Below are 23,187 nucleotides of genomic sequence, written 5' to 3'. Positions count from 1 at the left end.
ATGGGTTAAACACAAGGTTAAAGCACCACCCAGGAGCCATGCTGCACTGCAAGTCCCAAGCGGAAACTGACGGTTACCCAGAAGTACTTTGAAACGGTTTTAAAAGGGTTAAACACATAGAATTGCAGGGCCACTAGGGTTACAATTAACGAATTAGAGTGTGTAATTTTTCTACTAAAATGGCCCTTTAAAACTTTTTTTTTAAATGTGTTTAGGTCAGCAGATAAAATGACCACTAGATGGCACCAGACTATCAAAAGTCAACTGCATACCGGTCAAAGGAATTTTTTTCATTAAAGGTTCAAACAATATAGAATACTTTTTAGTATTTAATGTTAGCACTATTATATGAGAGCGAGAGACAGAGAGAAAGCGAGAAAGAAAGAGAGGAGAGAAAGCGAGAGAGAGAAAGCGAGAGAGAGAAAGCAAGAGAGAGAAAGCGAGAAAGCGAGAGAGCGAGAGAGAGAAAGCGAGAGAGCGAAAGAGAGCGAGAGAGAGAAAGCGAGAGAGAGAAAGCGAGAGAGAGAGCGAGAGAGAGAGAGAGCGAGCGAGATAGAGATTTATCTACATTGGCCTGATTTATTGTGGAGTTTCCAATTAAAGGGATATGAAACCCAAAAATGTTTCTTTCATGATTCCCATAGAGCAGGTCATTTTAAACAACTTTCCAATTTTGTTCAATTATCTAATTAGCTTCATTCTCTAGCTATCCATTGTTGAAAATACCTAGGTAGGTCAAGAAGCAGCAAAACACTCCTGGAAACCAGCAGCTGATTGGTGGCTGCGCATATATGCCTCTGGTCTTGATGTGCTCAGCTAGCTCCCAGTACTGCTTCTCATTCAACAAAATAATACCAAGAGAAGAAAGTAAAATGGATACTAGATGTAAAATGAAAACAGAATTTATGCTTACCTGATAAATTACTTTCTCCAACGGTGTGTCCGGTCCACGGCGTCATCCTTACTTGTGGGATATTCTCTTCCCCAACAGGAAATGGCAAAGAGTCCCAGCAAAGCTGGTCACATGATCCCTCCTAGGCTCCGCCCACCCCAGTCATTCGACCGACGGACAGGAGGAAATATATATAGGAGAAACCATATGATACCGTGGTGACTGTAGTTAGAGAAAATAATTCATCAGACCTGATTAAAAAACCAGGGCGGGCCGTGGACCGGACACACCGTTGGAGAAAGTAATTTATCAGGTAAGCATAAATTCTGTTTTCTCCAACTTTGGTGTGTCCGGTCCACGGCGTCATCCTTACTTGTGGGAACCAATACCAAAGCTTTAGGACACGGATGAAGGGAGGGAGCAAATCAGGTCACCTAAATGGAAGGCACCACGGCTTGCAAAACCTTTCTCCCAAAAATAGCCTCCGAAGAAGCAAAAGTATCAAATTTGTAAAATTTGGCAAAAGTGTGCAGTGAAGACCAAGTCGCTGCCTTACATATCTGGTCAACAGAAGCCTCGTTCTTGAAGGCCCATGTGGAAGCCACAGCCCTAGTGGAGTGAGCTGTGATTCTTTCAGGAGGCTGCCGTCCGGCAGTCTCATAAGCCAATCGGATAATGCTTTTAAGCCAAAAGGAAAGAGAGGTAGAAGTCGCTTTTTGACCTCTCCTTTTACCAGAATAAACAACAAACAAGGAAGATGTTTGTCTGAAATCTTTAGAAGCCTCTAAATAGAATTTTAGAGCACGGACTACGTCCAAATTGTGTAACAAACGTTCCTTCTTTGAAACTGGATTCGGACACAAAGAAGGTACAACTATCTCCTGGTTAATATTTTTGTTGGAAACAACTTTCGGAAGAAAACCAGGCTTAGTACGCAAAACCACCTTATCTGCATGGAACACCAGATAGGGCGGAGAACACTGCAGAGCAGATAACTCTGAAACTCTTCTAGCAGAAGAAATTGCAACCAAAAACAAAACTTTCCAAGATAATAACTTAATATCTACGGAATGTAAGGGTTCAAACGGAACCCCTTGAAGAACTGAAAGAACTAGATTTAGACTCCAGGGAGGAGTCAAAGGTCTGTAAACAGGCTTGATCCTAACCAGAGCCTGAACAAATGCTTGAACATCTGGCACAGCTACCAGTCTTTTGTGAAGTAAAACAGATAAAGCAGAGATCTGTCCCTTCAGAGAACTTGCAGATAATCCTTTCTCCAAACCTTCTTGTAGAAAGGATAGAATCTTAGGAATTTTTATCTTGTTCCATGGGAATCCTTTAGATTCACACCAACAGATATATTTTTTCCATATTTTAAGGTAAATTTTTCTAGTTACAGGCTTTCTAGCCTGAATCAGAGTATCTATTACAGAATCTGAAAACCCACGCTTTGATAAAATCAAGCGTTCAATCTCCAAGCCGTCAGTTGGAGGGAAACCAGATTCGGATGTTCGAATGGACCCTGAACAAGAAGGTCCTGTCTCAAAGGTAGCTTCCATGGTGGAGCCGATGACATATTCACCAGGTCTGCATACCAAGTCCTGCGTGGCCACGCAGGAGCTATCAAGATCACCGAGGCCCTCTCCTGATTGATCCTGGCTACCAGCCTGGGGATGAGAGGAAACGGTGGGAATACATAAGCTAGGTTGAAGGTCCAAGGTGCTACTAGTGCATCTACTAGGGTCGCCTTGGGATCCCTGGATCTGGACCCGTAGCAAGGAACCTTGAAGTTCTGACGAGACGCCATCAGATCCATGTCTGGAATGCCCCATAATTGAGTTATTTGGGCAAAGATTTCCGGATGGAGTTCCCACTCCCCCGGATGGAATGTCTGACGACTCAGAAAATCCGCTTCCCAATTTTCCACTCCTGGGATGTGGATCGCAGACAAGTGGCAGGAGTGATCCTCCGCCCATTGAATTATCTTGGTCACTTCTTTCATCGCCAGGGAAGTCCTTGTTCCCCCCTGATGATTGATATATGCAACGGTCGTCATGTTGTCTGACTGAAACCTTATGAATTTGGCCTTTGCTAGTTGAGGCCAAGCTCTGAGAGCATTGAATATCGCTCTCAGTTCCAGAATGTTTATCGGGAGAAGAGACTCTTCCCGAGACCATAGACCCTGAGCTTTCAGGGATTCCCAGACCGCGCCCCAGCCCACTAGGCTGGCGTCGGTCGTGACAATGACCCACTCTGGTCTGCGGAAGCTCATTCCCTGTGACAGATTGTCCAGGGTCAGCCACCAACGGAGTGAATCTCTGGTCTTTTGATCTATTGAATCGTCGGAGACAAGCCTGTATAATCCCCATTCCACTGTCTGAGCATGCACAGTTGTAATGGTCTTAGATGAATTCGTGCAAAAGGAACTATGTCCATTGTTGCAACCATCAATCCTATTACTTCCATGCACTGCGCTATGGAAGGACGAGGAACAGAATGAAGTACTTGACAAGAGCTTAGAAGTTTTGATTTTCTGACCTCTGTCAGAAAAATCCTCATTTCTAAGGAATCTATTATTGTTCCCAAGAAGGGAACTCTTGTTGACGGGGACAGAGAACTTTTTTCTTTGTTCACCTTCCATCCGTGAGATCTGAGAAAGGCTAGGACGATGTCCGTATGAGCCTTTGCTTTTGACAGGGACGACGCTTGAATCAGGATGTCGTCCAAGTAAGGTACTACTGCAATGCCCCTTGGTCTTAGAACCGCTAGAAGGGACCCTAGTACCTTTGTGAAAATCCTTGGAGCAGTGGCTAATCCAAATGGAAGTGCCACAAACTGGTAATGCTTGTCCAGAAAAGCGAACCTTAGGAACTGATGATGTTCCTTGTGGATAGGAATATGTAGGTACGCATCCTTTAAATCCACGGTAGTCATAAATTGATTTTCCTGGATAGTAGGTAGGATCGTTCGAATAGTTTCCATTTTGAACGATGGTACCCTGAGAAATTTGTTTAGGATCTTTAGATCCAAAATTGGTCTGAATGTTCCCTCTTTTTTGGGAACTATGAACAGATTGGAATAAAATCCCATTCCTTGTTCTCTTATTGGAACTGGATGTATCACTCCCATCTTTAACAGGTCTTCTACACAATGTAAGAATGCCTGTCTCTTTATTTGGTTTGAAGATAATTGAGACCTGTGGAACCTTCCCCTTGGGGGTAGTTCCTTGAATTCCAGGAGATAACCTTGAGAAACTATTTCTAGCGCCCAAGGATCCTGAACATCTCTTGCCCAAGCCTGAGCAAAGAGAGAAAGTCTGCCCCCCACTAGATCCGGTCCCGGATCGGGGGCTATCCCTTCATGCTGTTTTGGTAGCAGTGGTAGGCTTCTTGGCCTGCTTACCCTTGTTCCAGCCTTGCATTGGTTTCCAGGCTGGTTTGGGTTGTGAAGTATTACCCTCTTGCTTAGAGGATACAGAATTAGAGACTGGTCCGTTTCTGCGAAAGGGACGAAAATTAGGCTTATTATTAGCCTTAAAAGACCTATCCTGTGGGAGGGCGTGGCCCTTTCCCCCAGTGATGTCTGAAATAATCTCTTTCAAATCAGGTCCAAATAATGTTTTACCTTTGAAAGGAATGTTAAGCAATTTTGTCTTGGAAGACACATCCGCTGACCAAGACTTTAGCCAAAGCACTCTGCGCGCCACGACAGCAAACCCTGAATTTTTCGCCGCTAATCTAGCTAATTGCAAAGCGGCATCTAAAACAAAAGAGTTAGCCAATTTAAGTGCTTGAACTCTGTCCATAACCTCCTCATACGAAGATTCTTTACTGAGCGATTTTTCTAGTTCCTCGAACCAGAAACACGCTGCCGTAGTGACAGGAACAATGCATGAAATTGGTTGTAGAAGGTAACCTTGCTGTACAAAAATCTTTTTAAGCAAACCCTCTAATTTCTTATCCATAGGATCTTTGAAAGCACAACTATCTTCGATAGGAATAGTAGTGCGTTTGTTTAGAGTAGAAACCGCCCCCTCGACCTTGGGGACTGTCTGCCATAAGTCCTTTCTGGGGTCGACTATAGGAAATAATTTCTTAAATATAGGGGGGGGACAAAAGGTATGCCGGGCCTTTCCCACTCTTTATTTACTATGTCCGCCACCCGCTTGGGTATAGGAAAAGCGTCGGGGGGCACCAGAACCTCTAGGAACTTGTCCATCTTACATAATTTCTCTGGAATGACCAAATTGTCACAATCATCCAGAGTAGATAACACCTCCTTAAGCAGTGCGCGGAGATGTTCTAATTTAAATTTAAATGTCACAACATCAGGTTCAGCTTGATGAGAAATTTTTCCTGAATCTGAAATTTCTCCATCAGACAAAACCTCCCTCATGGCCCCTTGAGATTGGTGTGAGGGTATGTCAGAACAGTTATCATCAGCGTCCTCTTGCTCTTCAGTGTTTAAAACAGAGCAATCGCGCTTTCTCTGATAAGTAGGCATTTTGGATAAAAGATTTGCTATGGAGTTATCCATTACAGCCGTTAATTGTTGCATGGTAATAAGTATTGGCGCACTAGATGTACTAGGGGCCTCCTGTGTGGGCATAACTGGTGTAGACACAGTAGGGGATGATGTAGTATCATGTTTACTCCCCTCATTTGAGGAATCATCTTGGGCAATATCATTATCTGTTGCATTACTGTCCTTACTTTGTTTGGACACTATGGCACAATTATCACATAAATTTAAATGGGGAGACACATTGGCTTTCATACATATAGAACATAGCTTATCCGATGGTACAGACATGTTAAACAGGCTTAAACTTGTCAACAAAGCACAAAAAACGTTTTAAAATAAAACCGTTACTGTCACTTTAAATTTCAAACTGAAAACACTTTATTACTGAATATGTGAAAAAGTATGAAGGAATTGTTCAAAATTCACCAAAATTTCACCACAGTGTCTTAAAGCATTAAAAGTATTGCACAACAAATTTCAGAGCTTTAACCCTTAAATTAACGGAACCGGAGCCGTTTTTACATTTAACCCCTATACAGTCCCAGAATGAGGCTCTGTCTATAACTAGAAAGGCCCCCATCTGAAAAAGGTGTCCAACACAGTGCCTGCCGTTTTTCTAAACGTTCCCCAAGATTATAATACCAATAATTAGTTAGAATCTGCATAATATGCCTAGTAAAGCAATTGTTTTAGCCCAGAAAAATGTCTACCAGTTTTTAAGCCCTTTTTGAAGCCCTTTATTCTTTTATGTTTAACTAAGAAAATGGCTTACCGGTCCCCATGAGGGGAAATGACAGCCTTCCAGCATTACATGGTCTTGTTAGAAATATGGCTAGTCATACCTTAAGCAGAAAAGACTGCTAACTGTTTCCCCCAACTGAAGTTACTTCATCTCAACAGTCCTGTGTGGAAACAGCAATCGATTTTAGTTACTGTCTGCTAAAATCATCTTCCTCTTACAAACAGAAATCTTCATCCTTTTCTGTTTCAGAGTAAATAGTACATACCAGCACTATTTTAAAATAACAAACACTTGATAGAAGAATAAAACTACATTTAAACACCAAAAAACTCTTAACCATCTCCGTGGAGATGTTGCCTGTGCAACGGCAAAGAGAATGACTGGGGTGGGCGGAGCCTAGGAGGGATCATGTGACCAGCTTTGCTGGGACTCTTTGCCATTTCCTGTTGGGGAAGAGAATATCCCACAAGTAAGGATGACGCCGTGGACCGGACACACCAATGTTGGAGAAAAGTTGTTTATAATTATATGCTGTATCCAAACCATGAAAGAAAAAAAATTGAGTTTCATGTCACTTTAAGGGATATTATAGTTTAAAAATACAATATTTCAGGGTTTTCTACATTTCATTTCCATGCTTGCACCATAAGTACTCCTGTGTGCTAGACTTAAACTTACATGCTCTAACGTTTGTTTTATTTTTTATTATTATAATTATTATGACACTTAAACAAGAATGAAAACAGTTTCAGGACACTCTTCATGACAAATATGCATAATAAATGATACTGATCCTATTTTTTCTCTTATGATGACAGAGCATGCAATTTTAAGCAACTTTCTAATTTACTCCTTTTATCAATTTTTCTTTATTCTCTGGGTATCTTTGTTAGAAAAAGCAGGAATGTAAGCTTATGATCCGGCCCATCTTTGGTTCAGAACCTGGGTAGCCCTTGCTGATTGGTGGCTAAATATACCCACCAATCAGCATGCCCTATCCAAGGTGCTGAACCAAAAATGGGCTGGCTCGTAAGCTTACATTCTTGCTTTTTCAAATAACTATAAAAAGAGAACAAAGAACATTTTATACTAGTTGCTTAAAATTGCATACTCTATCTGAAACATGAAATAAAAAATTTGGGTTCAGTATCCCTTTAAGCACTAGCGGGTTTTTGTACTAGTTATATCGTTACACCGATGAAAAATAAACACAAAGCAAACAAACGCACAAAACATACATATAAACAGATTATGTTACTTACTGAAAACTGAAGATAATGATGATGAAAGGAAAATGTAAAAAAGAAAAAGGGTGAGAATGTGCAGGAACTAAACATACACATTTCCTAATGGAAAGAATTCATCAGCAATGAAAAGCTTGGGCCTTAAACATATGTATTTAAAGGGACGGTCTAGTCAAAATTAAACTTTCATGATTCAGATGGGGCATGTCATTTTATACAACTTTTCAATTTACTGTTATCAAATTTGCTTTGTTCTCTTGGAATTCTTAGTTAAAAGCTAAACCTATGTAGGCTCATATGCTAATTTATAAGCCTTTCAAGGCTGCCTATTATCGGAATGCATTTTGATAGTTTTTCAGAGCAAGAGGGTGTTAGTTCATATGTGCCATATATATATATATAACTAGTACTAAAGCCCGTGTACACGGGCCATTTTTTGCAGTACAGCGGTCCCACCCCTTGCTCTCTTCCCCCCTCTCTTTTGCTTTCTCTTCCCCCCCCCTTTGGCTCTCTCTCCCCCCTTTGGCTCTCCCCCCCCCCTTTGGCTCTCTCTCCACTCTTTTGCTCTCTCTCCTCTTTGGCTCTCTTTCCTCTTTGGCTTTCCCCCCTCTTTGGCTCTCCCCTCCCCTTTGGCTCCCCCCCCCTTTGGCTCTCCCCCCCCTCTTTTGCTCTCTCTCTCCCCTCTTTTGCTCTCTCTCTCCCCTCTTTTGCTCTCTCTCTCCCCTCTTTTGCTCTCTCTCTCTCCCCTCTTTTGCTCTCTCTCCCCCCTTTGGCTCTGCCCCCCCCTCTTTGGCTCTCTCCCCTCTTTTGCTCTCCTCTTTGGCTCTGGCTCTCTTTCCTCTTTGGCTCTATCTCCTTTTTGGCTCTTTTTCCTCTTTGGCTCTCTCTCTCCCCCCTCTTTGGCTCTTCCCCCCCCCCCTTTGGCTCTCTCCCCCCCCCCCTTTTTGGCTCTCTCTCTCCCCCCTCTTTGGCCCTTCTCCCCCCCCCCCCTCTCTGGCTCTGTCTTCACATTGCGGGACCCCGCCCCGCCACATCGCGGAGACACCCGCCCGGCCACGCCCCTCGCGACGCCCGGTCACGCCCCCGTCGGCCACAAACAGCTGTGAGGTCTGGGGAGCGCGTGGCCGCTTCTCACACGGCAGACCTCACAGCTGTTGAGTAGCTCGCGCTCCATATCTCTTGCCACAGGCTGTTTCAATCAGCTTAACTCGCGCTCCCCAGACCTCACAGCCGTTTGTGTACCTCGCGCTCCCTATCTCACAGCTGCTAAGCCGACAATGATTAAGGCCAGGTGTGTTTGTCCGCGCGCAGTCTCTACTGCGCATGACAGCTTCAGACACACTTGGCCTTTTATAATATAGGATATTGTGCTAACTAAATTTGAGTTATTTATGAGTCAGCACTGATTGGCTAAAATGCAAGTCTGTCAAAAGAACTGAAATAAGGAGGCAGTCTGCAGAGGCTTATATAAAAAGGTAATCACAGAGGTAAAAAGTATATTAATATAACTGTGTTAGTTATACAAAACTGGGGAATTGGTAATAAAAGGGATTATCTATCTTTTTAAACAATACAAATTCTGGAGTAGACTGTCCCTTTAAGCATTGTAATAGCATGAAGAGAATTGTGAACTTATTTTACTATTATATATTTTTTATGCAATGCTCCACTCTGGGTCATAAATTACTAAATATATAATCTCATAATAAGAGAGTACTTCTACTTAAAGAGATAAACACGCAAAAAGAAAATAATGCGTTTAACTTATTTATAGGCAATTAATTGTACAATAATAAAATGCTCAAAACACACAGTTAAAATCAGCTCTGGAGCAGCTACGTACTACTGGGACCTAGCCGAACACTTCAGGTGACCTAATAATAAAGCAACAAATGAATGTAGCCAACAATGAACAGCTAGCTCCCAGTAGCGCAGTGATGCTCCCGAGTCTACCTAGGTATGCTTTCCCAAGAGAACAAAGTCAGTAATATAACAGAAGTAAACTAGTCTTTTAAAATCACATTCTCTATCTGAATTATGAAAGTTTAAGATTGAATGTTTTATCCCTATAAACACACATTTCTTTTCAACAACTACTAAAAGGAAATTCTATCACAAAAATATATATATTTTTTTTTGTTAGAGCATTTTCTTTTTAAACAAATATTAGGGTTGGGCACCTTAACCCCTGCAACAACAAAGTTAAACTCATAGCTAAAGTCTTAAGCCCGCTGTTCACCTGAGTTATTCCAGAGCAGTGTCATTGGTGGATACGTACATATGTTGCTCCTGGTTGGCTAAACAGCCGAGTCATTCTCAGAAGCATTAATGCATCTGGGTGTCTCTTCATTTAATCGATTTTAACCGATTCATTTAAAATCACTGTCACAATAAATAGCATTTTATTGTTAGTAAGTGGGATGTCCCTTTAAGTGTGCTAACATCTAAATATTATTGTATATATGGGAATAATAAAAGGGATATGAAACCCACATTTTTTCTTTTATGATTCAGATAGAGCATGCAATTTAAAGCAACTTTTAAAATCCACTCATATCAATTTTTATTTGTTCTCTTGGTTTCTTTACTTGAAAAAGCTGGACTGTAAGCATAGGAGCCGGCCCATTTTTGGTTCATCACCGTGGGAAGCGCTTGCTGATAGGTGGCTACATTTAGACAACAGTCAGCAAGCACTACCCAGGTGCTGTAACAAAAATGGGCCGGCTCCTAAGTTTACATTCCTGCTTTTTAAAAAAAAATACCAAAGAAAAAATTGATAATAGGAGTAAATTAGAAAGTTGCTTAAAATGTACTGCTCTATCTGAATCGTGAACGTTTAATTTTCACTAGACTATCCCTTAATATTTAATATAAATCAGTTCAATAGACACATTGTACATTAGATTTTTCTTTGCATAAAGGTTTTGTAGATCAGGGTTCTTCAAACTCCCCCCCCCCCCCAAGAGACGCAGTGCCGTGACACCACATACCTTTGGAACCCAATTTTTATACTTGGTCTGAAAATTTCTTAAGAAAACATAATTTATGCTTACCTGATAAATTTATTTCTCTTGTAGTGTATCCAGTCCACGGATCATCCATTACTTATGGGATATTAACTCCTCCCCAACAGGAAGTGCAAGAGGATTCACCCAGCAGAGCTGCTATATAGCTCCTCCCCTAACTGCCATTACCAGTCATTCGACCGAAAACATGCAGAGAAAGGAAAACCATAGGGTGCAGTGGTGACTGTAGTTTAATGGAAAAATTACCTGCCTTAAAGTGACAGGGCGGGCCGTGGACTGGATACACTACAAGAGAAATAAATTTATCAGGTAAGCATAAATTATGTTTTCTCTTGTTAAGTGTATCCAGTCCACGGATCATCCATTACTTATGGGATACCAATACCAAAGCTAAAGTACACGGATGACGGGAGGGACAGGCAGGCTCTTTATACGGAAGGAACCACTGCCTGAAGAACCTTTCTCCCAAAAACAGCCTCCGAAGAAGCAAAAGTGTCAAATTTGTAAAATTTGGAAAAAGTATGAAGAGAAGACCAAGTTGCAGCCTTGCAAATCTGTTCAACAGAAGCCTCATTCTTAAAGGCCCAAGTGGAAGCCACAGCTCTAGTAGAATGTGCTGTAATTCTTTCAGGAGGCTGCTGTCCAGCAGTCTCATAGGCTAACCGTATTATGCTACGAAGCCAAAAGGAGAGAGAGGTAGCCGAAGCTTTTTGACCTCTCCTCTGACCAGAATAAACGACAAACAGGGAAGACGTTTGTCGAAAATCCTTAGTTGCCTGTAGATAAAATTTCAGGGCACGGACTACATCTAGATTGTGTAGCAGACGTTCCTTTTTCGAAGAAGGATTAGGACACAAAGATGGAACCACAATCTCTTGATTGATATTCCTGTTAGTGACCACCTTAGGTAGGAACCCAGGTTTAGTACGCAGAACTACCTTGTCTGAATGAAAAATCACAATGTAAGGCAGATAACTCAGAGACTCTTCGAGCCGAGGAAATCGCCATTAAAAACAGAACTTTCCAAGATAACAACTTGATATCAATGGAATGAAGGGGTACAAACGGAACCCCCTGTAAAACATTAAGAACTAAGTTCAAACTCCATGGTGGAGCAACAGTTTTAAACACAGGCTTGATCCTAGCTAAAGCCTGACAAAAAGCTTGAACGTCCGGAACTTCTGACAGACGTTTGTGTAAAAGAAAGGACAGAGCTGAAATCTGTCCCTTTAAGGAACTAGCGGATAAACCCTTTTCTAAACCTTCTTGTAGAAAAGGCAATATCCTCTGAATCCTAACCTTACTCCATGAGTAACTCTTGGATTCGCACCAATATAAGTATTTGCGCCATATCTTATGGTAAATCTTTCTGGTAACAGGCTTCCTAGCCTGTATTAAGGTATCAATAACTGACTCAGAAAAACCACGTTTTGATAAAATCAAGCGTTCAATTTCCAAGCAGTCAGCTTCAGAGAAATTAGATTTTGATGTTTGAAGGGACCCTGGATCAGAAGGTCCTGTTTCAGAGGTAGCGACCAAGGTGGACAGGATGACATGTCCACTAGATCTGCATACCAAGTCCTGCGTGGCCATGCAGGCGCTATTAGAATCACTGATGCTCTCTCCTGTTTGATTCTGGCAATCAATCGAGGAAGCATCGGGAAGGGTGGAAACACATAAGCCATCCCGAAGGTCCAAGGTGCTGTCAAAGCATCTATCAGAACCGCTCCCAGATCCCTGGATCTGGACCCGTAACGAGGAAGCTTGGCGTTCTGTCGAGACGCCATGAGATCTATCTCTGGTTTGCCCCAACGTCGAAGTATTTGGGCAAAGACCTCCGGATGAAGTTCCCACTCCCCCGGATGAAAAGTCTGACGACTTAAGAAATCCGCCTCCCAGTTCTCCACTCCCGGGATGTGGATTGCTGACAGGTGGCAAGAGTGAGACTCTGCCCAGCGAATTATCTTTGATACTTCCATCATTGCTAGGGAGCTTCTTGTCCCTCCCTGATGGTTGATGTAAGCTACAGTCGTGATGTTGTCCGACTGAAACCTGATGAACCCCCGAGTTGTTAACTGGGGCCAAGCCAGAAGGGCATTGAGAACTGCTCTCAATTCCAGAATGTTTATTGGTAGGAGACTCTCCTCCTGATTCCATTGTCCCTGAGCCTTCAGAGAATTCCAGACAGCGCCCCAACCTAGTAGGCTGGCGTCTGTTGTTACAATTGTCCAGTCCGGCCTGCTGAATGGCATCCCCCTGGACAGATGTGGCCGAGAAAGCCACCATAGAAGAGAATTTCTGGTCTCTTGATCCAGATTCAGAGTAGGGGACAAGTCTGAGTAATCCCCATTCCACTGACTTAGCATGCACAATTGCAGCGGTCTGAGATGTAGGCGTGCAAAGGGTACTATGTCCATTGCTGCTACCATTAAGCCGATCACCTCCATGCATTGAGCTACTGACGGGTGTTGAATGGAATGAAGGACACGGCATGCATTTTGAAGCTTTGTTAACCTGTCTTCTGTCAGGTAAATCTTCATTTCTACAGAATCTATAAGAGTCCCCAAGAAGGGAACTCTTGTGAGTGGAAAGAGAGAACTCTTCTTTTCGTTCACCTTCCATCCATGCGACCTTAGAAATGCCAGTACTAACTCTGTATGAGACTTGGCAGTTTGAAAGCTTGAAGCTTGTATCAGAATGTCGTCTAGGTACGGAGCTACCGCAATTCCTCGCGGTCTTAGTACCGCCAGAAGAGCACCCAGAACCTTTGTGAAGATTCTCGGAGCCGTAGCCAATCCGAATGGAAGAGCTACAAACTGGTAATGCCTGTCTAGAAAGGCAAACCTTAGATACCGGTAATGATCTTTGTGAATCGGTATGTGAAGGTAAGCATCCTTTAAATCCACTGTGGTCATGTACTGACCCTTTTGGATCATGGGTAAAATTGTCCGAATAGTTTCCATTTTGAACGATGGAACTCTTAGGAATTTGTTTAGGATCTTTAAATCCAAGATTGGCCTGAAAGTTCCCTCTTTTTTGGGAACCACAAACAGATTTGAGTAAAACCCTTGTCCTTGTTCCGACCGCGGAACCGGATGGATCACTCCCATTAATAAAAGATCTTGTACGCAGCGTAGAAACGCCTCTTTCTTTATTTGGTTTGTTGACAACCTTGACAGATGAAATCTCCCTCTTGGGGGAGAGAATTTGAAGTCTAGAAGGTATCCCTGAGATATGATCTCTAACGCCCAGGGATCCTGGACATCTCTTGCCCAAGCCTGGGCGAAGAGAGAAAGTCTGCCCCCCACTAGATCCGTTCCCGGATCGGGGGCCCTTGATTCATGCTGTCTTAGGGGCAGCAGCAGGTTTCCTGGCCTGCTTGCCCTTGTTCCAGGACTGGTTAGGTCTCCAGCCTTGTCTGTAGCGAGCAACAGCTCCTTCCTGTTTTGGTGCAGAGGAAGTTGATGCTGCTCCTGCTTTGAAATTACGAAAGGAACGAAAATTAGACTGTTTAGCCTTAGGTTTGGCTCTGTCTTGAGGCAGGGCATGGCCTTTACCTCCTGTAATGTCAGCGATAATTTCTTTCAACCCGGGCCCGAATAAGGTCTGCCCTTTGAAAGGTATATTAAGCAATTTAGATTTAGAAGTAACGTCAGCTGACCAGGATTTTAGCCACAGTGCTCTGCGTGCCTGAATGGCGAATCCGGAATTCTTAGCCGTAAGTTTAGTTAAATGTACTACGGCATCTGAAATAAATGAGTTAGTTAACTTAAGGGCTTTAAGCTTGTGTGTAATCTCATCTAATGGAGCTGATTCAAGTGTCTCTTCCAGAGACTCAAACCAAAATGCTGCTGCAGCCGTGACAGGCGCAATGCATGCAAGAGGTTGCAATATAAAACCTTGTTGAACAAACATTTTCTTAAGGTAACCCTCTAACTTTTTATCCATTGGATCTGAAAAGGCACAGCTATCCTCCACCGGGATAGTGGTACGCTTAGCTAAAGTAGAAACTGCTCCCTCCACCTTAGGGACCGTTTGCCATAAGTCCCGTGTGGTGGCGTCTATTGGAAACATCTTTCTAAATATTGGAGGGGGTGAGAACGGCACACCGGGTCTATCCCACTCCTTAGTAACAATTTCAGTAAGTCTCTTAGGTATAGGAAAAACGTCAGTACTCGCCGGTACCGCAAAATATTTATCCAACCTACACATTTTCTCTGGTATTGCAACTGTGTTACAATCATTCAGAGCCGCTAACACCTCCCCTAGTAATACACGGAGGTTTTCCAGCTTAAATTTAAAATTTGAAATATCTGAATCCAGTTTGTTTGGATCAGAACCGTCACCCGCAGAATGAAGCTCTCCGTCCTCATGTTCTGCAAATTGTGACGCAGTGTCTGACATGGCCCTAATATTATCAGCGCACTCTGTTCTCACCCCAGAGTGATCACGCTTACCTCTTAGTTCTGGTAATTTAGCCAAAACTTCAGTCATAACAGTAGCCATATCCTGTAATGTGATTTGTAATGGCCGCCCAGATGTACTCGGCGCTACAATATCACGCACCTCCTGAGCGGGAGATGCAGGTACTGACACGTGAGGCGAGTTAGTCGGCATAACTCTCCCCTCGTTGTTTGGTGAAATATGTTCAATTTGTACAGATTGACTTTTATTTAAAGTAGCATCAATACAGTTAGTACATAAATTTCTATTGGGCTCCACTTTGGCTTTAGCACATATAGCACAGATATCTTCCTCTGAATCAGACATGTTTAACACACTAGCAAATAAACTAGCAACTTGGAAATACTTTTCAAGTAATTTACTATAATATGAAAACGTACTGTGCCTATAAGAAGCACAGAAAAAGTTATGACAGTTGAAAATTAATAAACTGAAAAGTTATAGCATCAAATCTTTGTAAAAAACACAATTTTAGCAAAGGATTGCTCCCATTAGCAAAGGATAACTAACCCTGATAGCAGAAAAAAAAAAAAAAAAATACAGAAATAAACGTTTTTTTTTTTATCACAGTCAACTACAATCTCACAGCTCTGCTGTGAGTGATTACCTCCCTCAAAACAAGTTTTGAAGACCCCTGAGTTCTGTAGAGATGAACCGGATCATGCAGGGAAGACAAACTTCTGACTGAATTTTTTGATGCGTAGCAAAAGCACCAAAAAAGGTCCCTCCCCCTCACACATAACAGTGAGAGAGATCAGTAAACTGTCATAAATTAAATAAAACGACTGCCAAGTGGAAAAAAATAGTGCCCAAAACATTTTTTCACCCAGTACCTCAGAAAATTAAACGATTTTATATGCCAGCAAAAAACGTTTAACATTAATAAATTGAGTGTTATTAAAAAGCCTGTTGCTAGTCCCTGCAAATTAGGCTAAAGTTTTATGCATACAGTATAATTCCAGTGAAGTGCCATTCCCCAGAATACTGAAGTGTAAAATATACATACATGACAGCCTGATACCAGTTGCTGCTACTGCATTTAAGGCTGAGTTTACATTATATCGGTATGGCAGAATTTTCTCATCAATTCCATTGTCAGAAAATAATAAGCTGCTACATACCTCTTTGCAGATTAATCTGCCCGCTGTCCCCTGATCTGAAGTTTACCTCTCCTCAGATGGCCGAGAAACAGCAATATGATCTTAACTACTCCGGCTAAAATCATAGAAAAACTCAGGTAGATTCTTCTTCAAATTCTACCAGAGAAGGAATAACACACTCCGGTGCTATTATAAAATAACAAACTTTTGATTGAAGGTATGAAACTAAGTATAATCACCACAGTCCTCTCACACATCCTATCTATTCGTTGGGTGCAAGAGAATGACTGGTAATGGCAGTTAGGGGAGGAGCTATATAGCAGCTCTGCTGGGTGAATCCTCTTGCACTTCCTGTTGGGGAGGAGTTAATATCCCATAAGTAATGGATGATCCGTGGACTGGATACACTTAACAAGAGAAACAAACAACATGATAGTTGCAATTTTTGACAAAGAGACTAAAATATGTGCATGCTTTATTCTGGATTGTAGTCAAATTTGAAAGCGTTGTAAAACGTAATAACACATACACTCATACAACACACACAAACACACATACCACACACACTCTCATACAACACAACACACACTCACCCCATACTCTTTCTTACAACACACACACATTTTCATATAACACACACTCTCATACAACACACACTCACCCCATACTCTCTAACACACACACACACACATTTTCATATTACACGCATACTACACACTCATACAACACACATACCACACACACTCATATAACACACACACACTCTCATATAACATACAACACACACACATTTTCATATAACACACACTCTCATACAACACACACTCACCCCATACTCTCTAACACACACACACATTTTCATATTACACGCATACTACACACCCTCATACAACACACATACCACACACACTCTCATATAACATACAACACACACACTCTCATATAACATACAACACACGCACAGCACTCATACAATACCCCACACACACACAAGTTGCGACCCAGTACACATGGTGTTGTGACCCAATAATGGGTCCCGACCCATGGTTTGAAGAACCCTGTTGTAGATGATCCATTTATATTGCCCATCCGGGAGTGGTTTTGCAACAATCTATAGTTTTGCTTATTTTTTAATATCATTTTGCTGATTTTTAGACTCCTAACCAAGCCCCAAAGTATCTGATATAGACTCAAGTCTACAGATTCCTGCTTGCGCCCGTTTGTGTAATGGGTCTTTTTATTTGCAGGGGAGGGGGAGTATCTGCCCTTCCTGCTTTCTCAGCCCCTTTCAAGTTGGTGTCCCAGCCTATCCTCATCAACAGTGCTAAACTGGGAGCTTCTAAGTAAGGTTTTATACTGGATTTTTAGATCAGTGTCTGTGCATATTCTTCTTTATAGCAGTGTCCAATGACAATTGGTGTATAATTTCCCTTTAACAATATTTTTACTTTACAACTGTCTTCTGTTCACGACTGTAGACAAAACATTCCTGAGTGTAGTATTGCTGAAGTGCACAGCTTATGCCAGCCAGACATATTACACATGTAAGTCTCTTGCCCTACTTGGTAAACGCATGCAAGGCAAAAGGTTTCACCCACTGATGCAATAGCTTCTTCCTTGCAACTACATAAATAGATTAAACTGAATTTAACAGACAGCAAAAAATACTTTGGAATATTTTAAAACTGGGTAAAAGGAAACTAATGACCGTCCAATATCAACCACATTTCAAGGCTGGATATTTGAAAACTAGGTCAAAGGAAATAGGGGCTATTGCATGAAAACTTATCTAATATTTGGACTTGTAACAAAGGAAGGCGTATTAAATCATCTTTGTTTGCCAGTAAAATGTTGCCCAAGAGAAAAGTCTGTTCCTAGCAGATGTGGAACCTTAATTACTGAACTCACTGTGCCACTTCGAGAGCGTTGCATGGGAAAGATGTCCGGAGAGGTACTCATGAGACCAGAACTGCCAGCGTAATTTTCTCCCCAGCTGTACAGGTTTGGGTCTGGGATTTAAAATAAATAAATAATAATAATTGCATTTGCAAAGTCCATGTAAAAAGTTGTAAATTATTTCTCAATGATTTACATAAAATGTCAGTATAAAATATATATATATATATATATATATATATATATATATATATATATATATATATATATATATATATATATATATATATACACACACACACTGTATATGCGCAATACATAGAGACACCTATACCTGTTACTTTTTTTAGGTTGGTAAAAATATTTATGTTAAAGGGATACTGAACCCAATTTTAATTTTTCTTTCATGATTCAGATAGAGCATTCAACTTAAGGCAACTTTCTAATTTATTTTTATTACATTTTTTCTTTGTTTTCTTAGTATCTTTATTTGAAAAAGCAGGCATGTAAAGCTTGCGAGACGGCCAATTTTTGGTTCATCACCCTGGGCAGCGTGGCTAAATTTAGCCACCAATCAGCAAGCGCTGCCCAGGCGCTGAACCAAAGATGGGCCGGCTTGTAAGCTTACATTCCTGTTTTTTCCAATAAAGATACCAAGAGAACAAAGATAATTTGATAATAGGAGTAAATTAGAAATTTGCTTTAAATTGCTTGCTCTATCTGAATCACAAAATAAAAAAATGTGGGTTCAGTATCCCTTTTAAGACTACTATTTATAGGATTATCAGCAGTTTAATTAAACTATGATGTCATTCATATTCAAGTGCACCATTTATACGGATTATTTTGTTAAATCAATATTGAAACAATTTTTTCAGGCACAGAATGAACTTTTTTTTTTTTACTACCCCCTCTTCTACATTCAACAAAAAAATAAATATTTTAAAATGTCTAAAGCTATCCTCTCTGGTGATCTTAACTAAGAAGTCTCGTCAGTACTGCAAGGTCTCTCATAGAGCATTCAAATTACAAAGTTTAGCTTGAGAGCATTTTATCTTGCAATACAAGGTTCTGGATATGAAGGCGAGACACCTATTTTATGTAATTACTATCCATGCCGGGGAGTCGTTGATCATCAGATTCTAATGCATTAGAATATCTGTGTTCTTATTTCAGTTTTGTACAGAAACGCCAAAATTACAAAATGCTATAACTCCATACTTACTATCTTGTTCAGCTCCTTTTAGAAATGCCCCAATAGCTCCAAGGTATCCCTCATGCCTGAGGAACAGTGCTTGTACTTCCCCCTGTAACCACGCGTAGAATATAAGAAAGCATCTATATACAACCCAGTGTTCTCCACAGAAAAAAATGTCAGTTGGGTGGCATTATGAAGTTTTGTTATAATAAAATGTTATTCAAAGGGATATGTTATTAGCTGGATATTACTATAAAGTACCTGGGTAGGACAGAATAATACTTTACAATAATAACAACATTTGTTATTTTAAAACGTTACTTAAGCTATACAACGCACACATTAATTTCATTTAACAAAATTGATTTAATGATAATTTGTGCAACAAACATTGAAAAAAATATTAGCTAATTTTAGCTTAATATTTGCGTACACTGCCCATTAAAAGGGATAGTCTACTCAAAATTTAACTGTCATGATTCCGATAGAGCATGCAATTTTAAGCAACTTTCTAATTTACTCCTATTATCAAATTTTCTTCGTTCTCTTGGTATCTTTATTTAAAAAAGCTGGAAAGAAATCTTAGGAGCCGGCCCATTTTTGGTTCAGGACATGGACAGCACTTGATGATTGGAGGCTAAATGTAACCATCCAATCAGCAAGCGCTACCCAGGTGCTGAATTAAAAATGGGCTGGCCCTTAAAAAGCTTACGTCTAGCGCAGTTAACGTTCGAGCGGGAGTTTTAATTAGTGCTCCACTTGTAATCTGGCCCTGAATAGGTCCTGGGAAGAACACTGGTATCCATGGCGTATTATACAAATATACATAACAATTCTAGAATCCCTCTGAGAACTTATGAAAATATAAAGTTCTGTGAATGATTTCTCACCTTAGAAAAGAAGTTTATACTGTAGGTGATGGTGTGCATCGTAACAGGGTGACCTCGAATAAAGAAGCCTCCAAAATAAACTTGCGAGAGGTTGTGTTGTTTTGCATATAAGCAGGCAAGCTGACCTATGTCATTGCTGATCATATGTAACAAGCTCTTTGCCATGTCTTCTTTGGAAAATTCTAGAAGAGAGCAGAAAATTAATTAACAGTTAATATGCAGTACGTAATGAACAGTAGCATCATTTTGTGTTTGGGTCTCTAAAATATCAGAAGTAATTCAAGTATCGATTGAAAGAAAAAGATGCAGGAAACAGAAGCTTAAAGGGACACTGAACCAAATTTTTTTCTTTCATGATGCAGATAGAGCATGCAATTTTAAGCAACTTTCTAATTTACTCCTATTATCATGTTTTCTTCGTTCTCTTGCTATCTTTATTTGAAAAAGAAGGCATCTAAGCTTTTTATTTGGTTTAGAACTCTGGACAGCACTTTTTTATTGGTGGATGAATTTATCCAACAATCAGCAAGAACAACCCAGGTTGTTCACCAAAAATGGGCCGGCATCTAAGCTTACATTCTTGCATTTCAAATAAAGATACTAAGAGAATGAAGAAAATTTGATAATAGGAGTAAATTAGAAAGTTGCTTAAAATTTCATGCTCTATCTGAATCACGAAAGATAAAAATTTGAGTTCAGTGTCCCTTTAAAGGGATAGGGAAGTGAAAATTAAACTTGCATGATTCAGATAGAAAACGTTATTTTAAAGACACTTTTAAATTCACTTCTATATTTAAATGTACTTTGCCCTCTTGGTATTCATGGTAGAAAAAGAATATGCACATATCCTACACAAGTGGGTGCTAGCTGTTGATTGGTGCTTGCACACATTTGTCTCTTGTGATTAGTTGTCTAGAGGTGTTCAGCTAGCTTTTAGTAGTGCAATGCTGCTCCTTCAGCAAAGGATATCAAAGGAATAAAGCAAATTTGATAATAGTAGTAAATTGGAAAGTCGTTTAAATTTGTATGTTCTGTCTAAATCCTGAAAGAAAACAAAATGGGTTTGATGTCCCTTTAAAGGGGCATTAAAGTCAAAAATAAAATTTTGAATAATTAAAAAAAAATGATTGCAAAAACTTCTACCGAGTGCAAATACTGCCTTATTTCCAGTGATCTCCTTTATTTGCCCAAATGTGCAGGCACCTGAGGCTACTTAGGTATCCTTGCTAATAAAGAATACAAAAAAAAAGAGATCACAACTTGAAAATATAAATTAAAAAGGTTTTAATTGCATACTGAATCTGCGTCTGAAACACAAAAGTAATTTTGACTATGATTTGTGAACCCGCTGCTTAACCAGCTTCCTTCTTGAAAGTGCAAAGTATTTAAAAAATGAAATCAAATATACTGCATATTAAATCCTGCACCAACACAAAAACAAAGTATGTAGGTGTGGCCATACACGTTACGTAGGTCGGAAAACGTAACGTGGTAGGAAAATATTATAGAAGACTTCTAAACACTAACCCTCCAGAAGAAAAAAACTTTAAGATATCACTGCTGCTGTACTCACAAACCCTTTGAGAAGCATGTTGGTTACATTCTGAATGAGAATCTTAGTGACTTTATTGAAAAACTGAATCTGAATTTCCATCTATCAAAAATAATAAACAGGAAATTCACAATATTCTTCAAGGGACAGGACATTATTTATTACATAATACAGTTAGAACATACAGGGCTAGAGTACAAGTGGGGCTCTAATTTAACGTGCGCCCATAAAGGGGCAAATTTGCCAATTTACGGGCGCACGTTAAACAACCAGCCATTAAAATAGGCTTGTTAAAGGGACACTGAACCAAAAAAAATTCTTTCATGATTTAGATAGAGCATGCAATATTTAGCAACTTTCTAATTTACTCCTATTGTCAAATTTTCTTCGTTCTCTTGCTATCTTTATTTGAAAAAGAAGGCATCTCAGCTTTTGTTTGGTTCAGTACCTGGACAGCACTTTTTTATTGGTGGATTAATTTATCCACCAATCAGCAAGGACAACCTAGGTTGTTTACAAAAACTGGGCCGGCATCTAAACCTACATTCTTGCATTTCAAATAAAAATACCAAGAGAATGAAGAAAATTTGATAATAGGAGTAAATTAGAAAGTTGCTTAAAATGTCATGCTCTATCTGAATCACGAAGGAAAAAATTTGGGTTCAGTGTCCCTTTAATGCTATTGCGAGCTCTCAGTAGCACTTTGCGCTAAGCAAAATTAACCAGAGGCCAAACCTCTGTAGACTTCTATAATATTTTTATTAAAAATGGTTGAAGGTACAGTATACACCAATTTTCATTTAACTGCATATAATAGACACTACTATAAAGAAGAATATGCACAGATACGGATATCAAAATCCAGTACACAACTTTTTAAAAACTTACTTATAAGCTCCCAATTTAGTACGGTTTATGAGATTAGCCTGGGCCCCTGAAAGGGAGGTTGATAGCAGAACCCCCCCCTCACCTGCATATAAAGAGACCAATTACACAACCAGGAGTCTGTATACATCAGTATACATCTAAAACTTTGGGGCTTGGTTAGGAGTCTGAAAATCAGCACAATGTTATTTAAAAATAAGCAAAAAAAAAAACTTTACATTTTTACAAAAACACACCGAGATGGGCTATATAAATGGATCTACAAAACATTTATGCAAAGAAAAAAATCTAGCGTATAATGTCCCTTTAAGTAAAAGTTGTTTATCCTAAAAGCAACAGTAAATGCACATTGTCTACACCAGTATTAATTCTTATTGGCTTTTAAGGACAACTTCCAAATTTGTGTTGGTGATCAGGGACAAAGCTCCAAACTGTCAAGGTTTATTCAGTTCAGGAATGCATTGGACAAAAAAAATGCCATGCTAATTTATAAGCCCTTGAAGGCCGCCTCTTATCTCAATGAATTTTGACAGTTTTTCACAGATAGACAGTGCTAGTTTATGTGTTCATAAAGATAAATATTTATGAGTCAGCTCTGATTGGCTAAAATGTAAGTCTGCCAAAAGAACTGAAATAACAGGGCAATCTGCAGAGGCTTATATACAAGGTAATCACAGAGGTAAAATGTATATTAATATAACCGTGTTGGTTATGCAAAACTGTGGAATCTGTAATAAAGGGATTATCTATCTTTTTAAACAAACAACAATTCTG

At 40.1% G+C, this 23,187-nt stretch overlaps 1 protein-coding gene across 1 annotated transcript in view; it reads right to left on the bottom strand.

The window, feature by feature from the left end:
- PANK4 (pantothenate kinase 4 (inactive)) overlaps positions 1-23,187 on the bottom strand; it is a 178,875-nt gene that overhangs the window by 109,198 nt on the left and 46,490 nt on the right. Inside the window, exons 7-9 of the mRNA XM_053690347.1 lie at positions 19,977-20,158; positions 19,114-19,195; positions 17,901-18,001 (exon numbers count right to left, since the gene is read on the bottom strand). Of these exons, the coding sequence (XP_053546322.1) occupies positions 17,901-18,001; positions 19,114-19,195; positions 19,977-20,158 (365 nt within the window). The remainder of the gene's footprint in view (positions 1-17,900; positions 18,002-19,113; positions 19,196-19,976; positions 20,159-23,187) is intronic.

The sequence above is a fragment of the Bombina bombina genome, chromosome 8, assembly GCF_027579735.1.
Source record: "Bombina bombina isolate aBomBom1 chromosome 8, aBomBom1.pri, whole genome shotgun sequence".
Classification (NCBI taxonomy): Eukaryota; Metazoa; Chordata; class Amphibia; order Anura; family Bombinatoridae; genus Bombina; species Bombina bombina.
The sequence above is the reverse complement of the archived record's forward strand: the minus strand, read 5'-3'. Positions and strand labels throughout refer to the sequence as shown.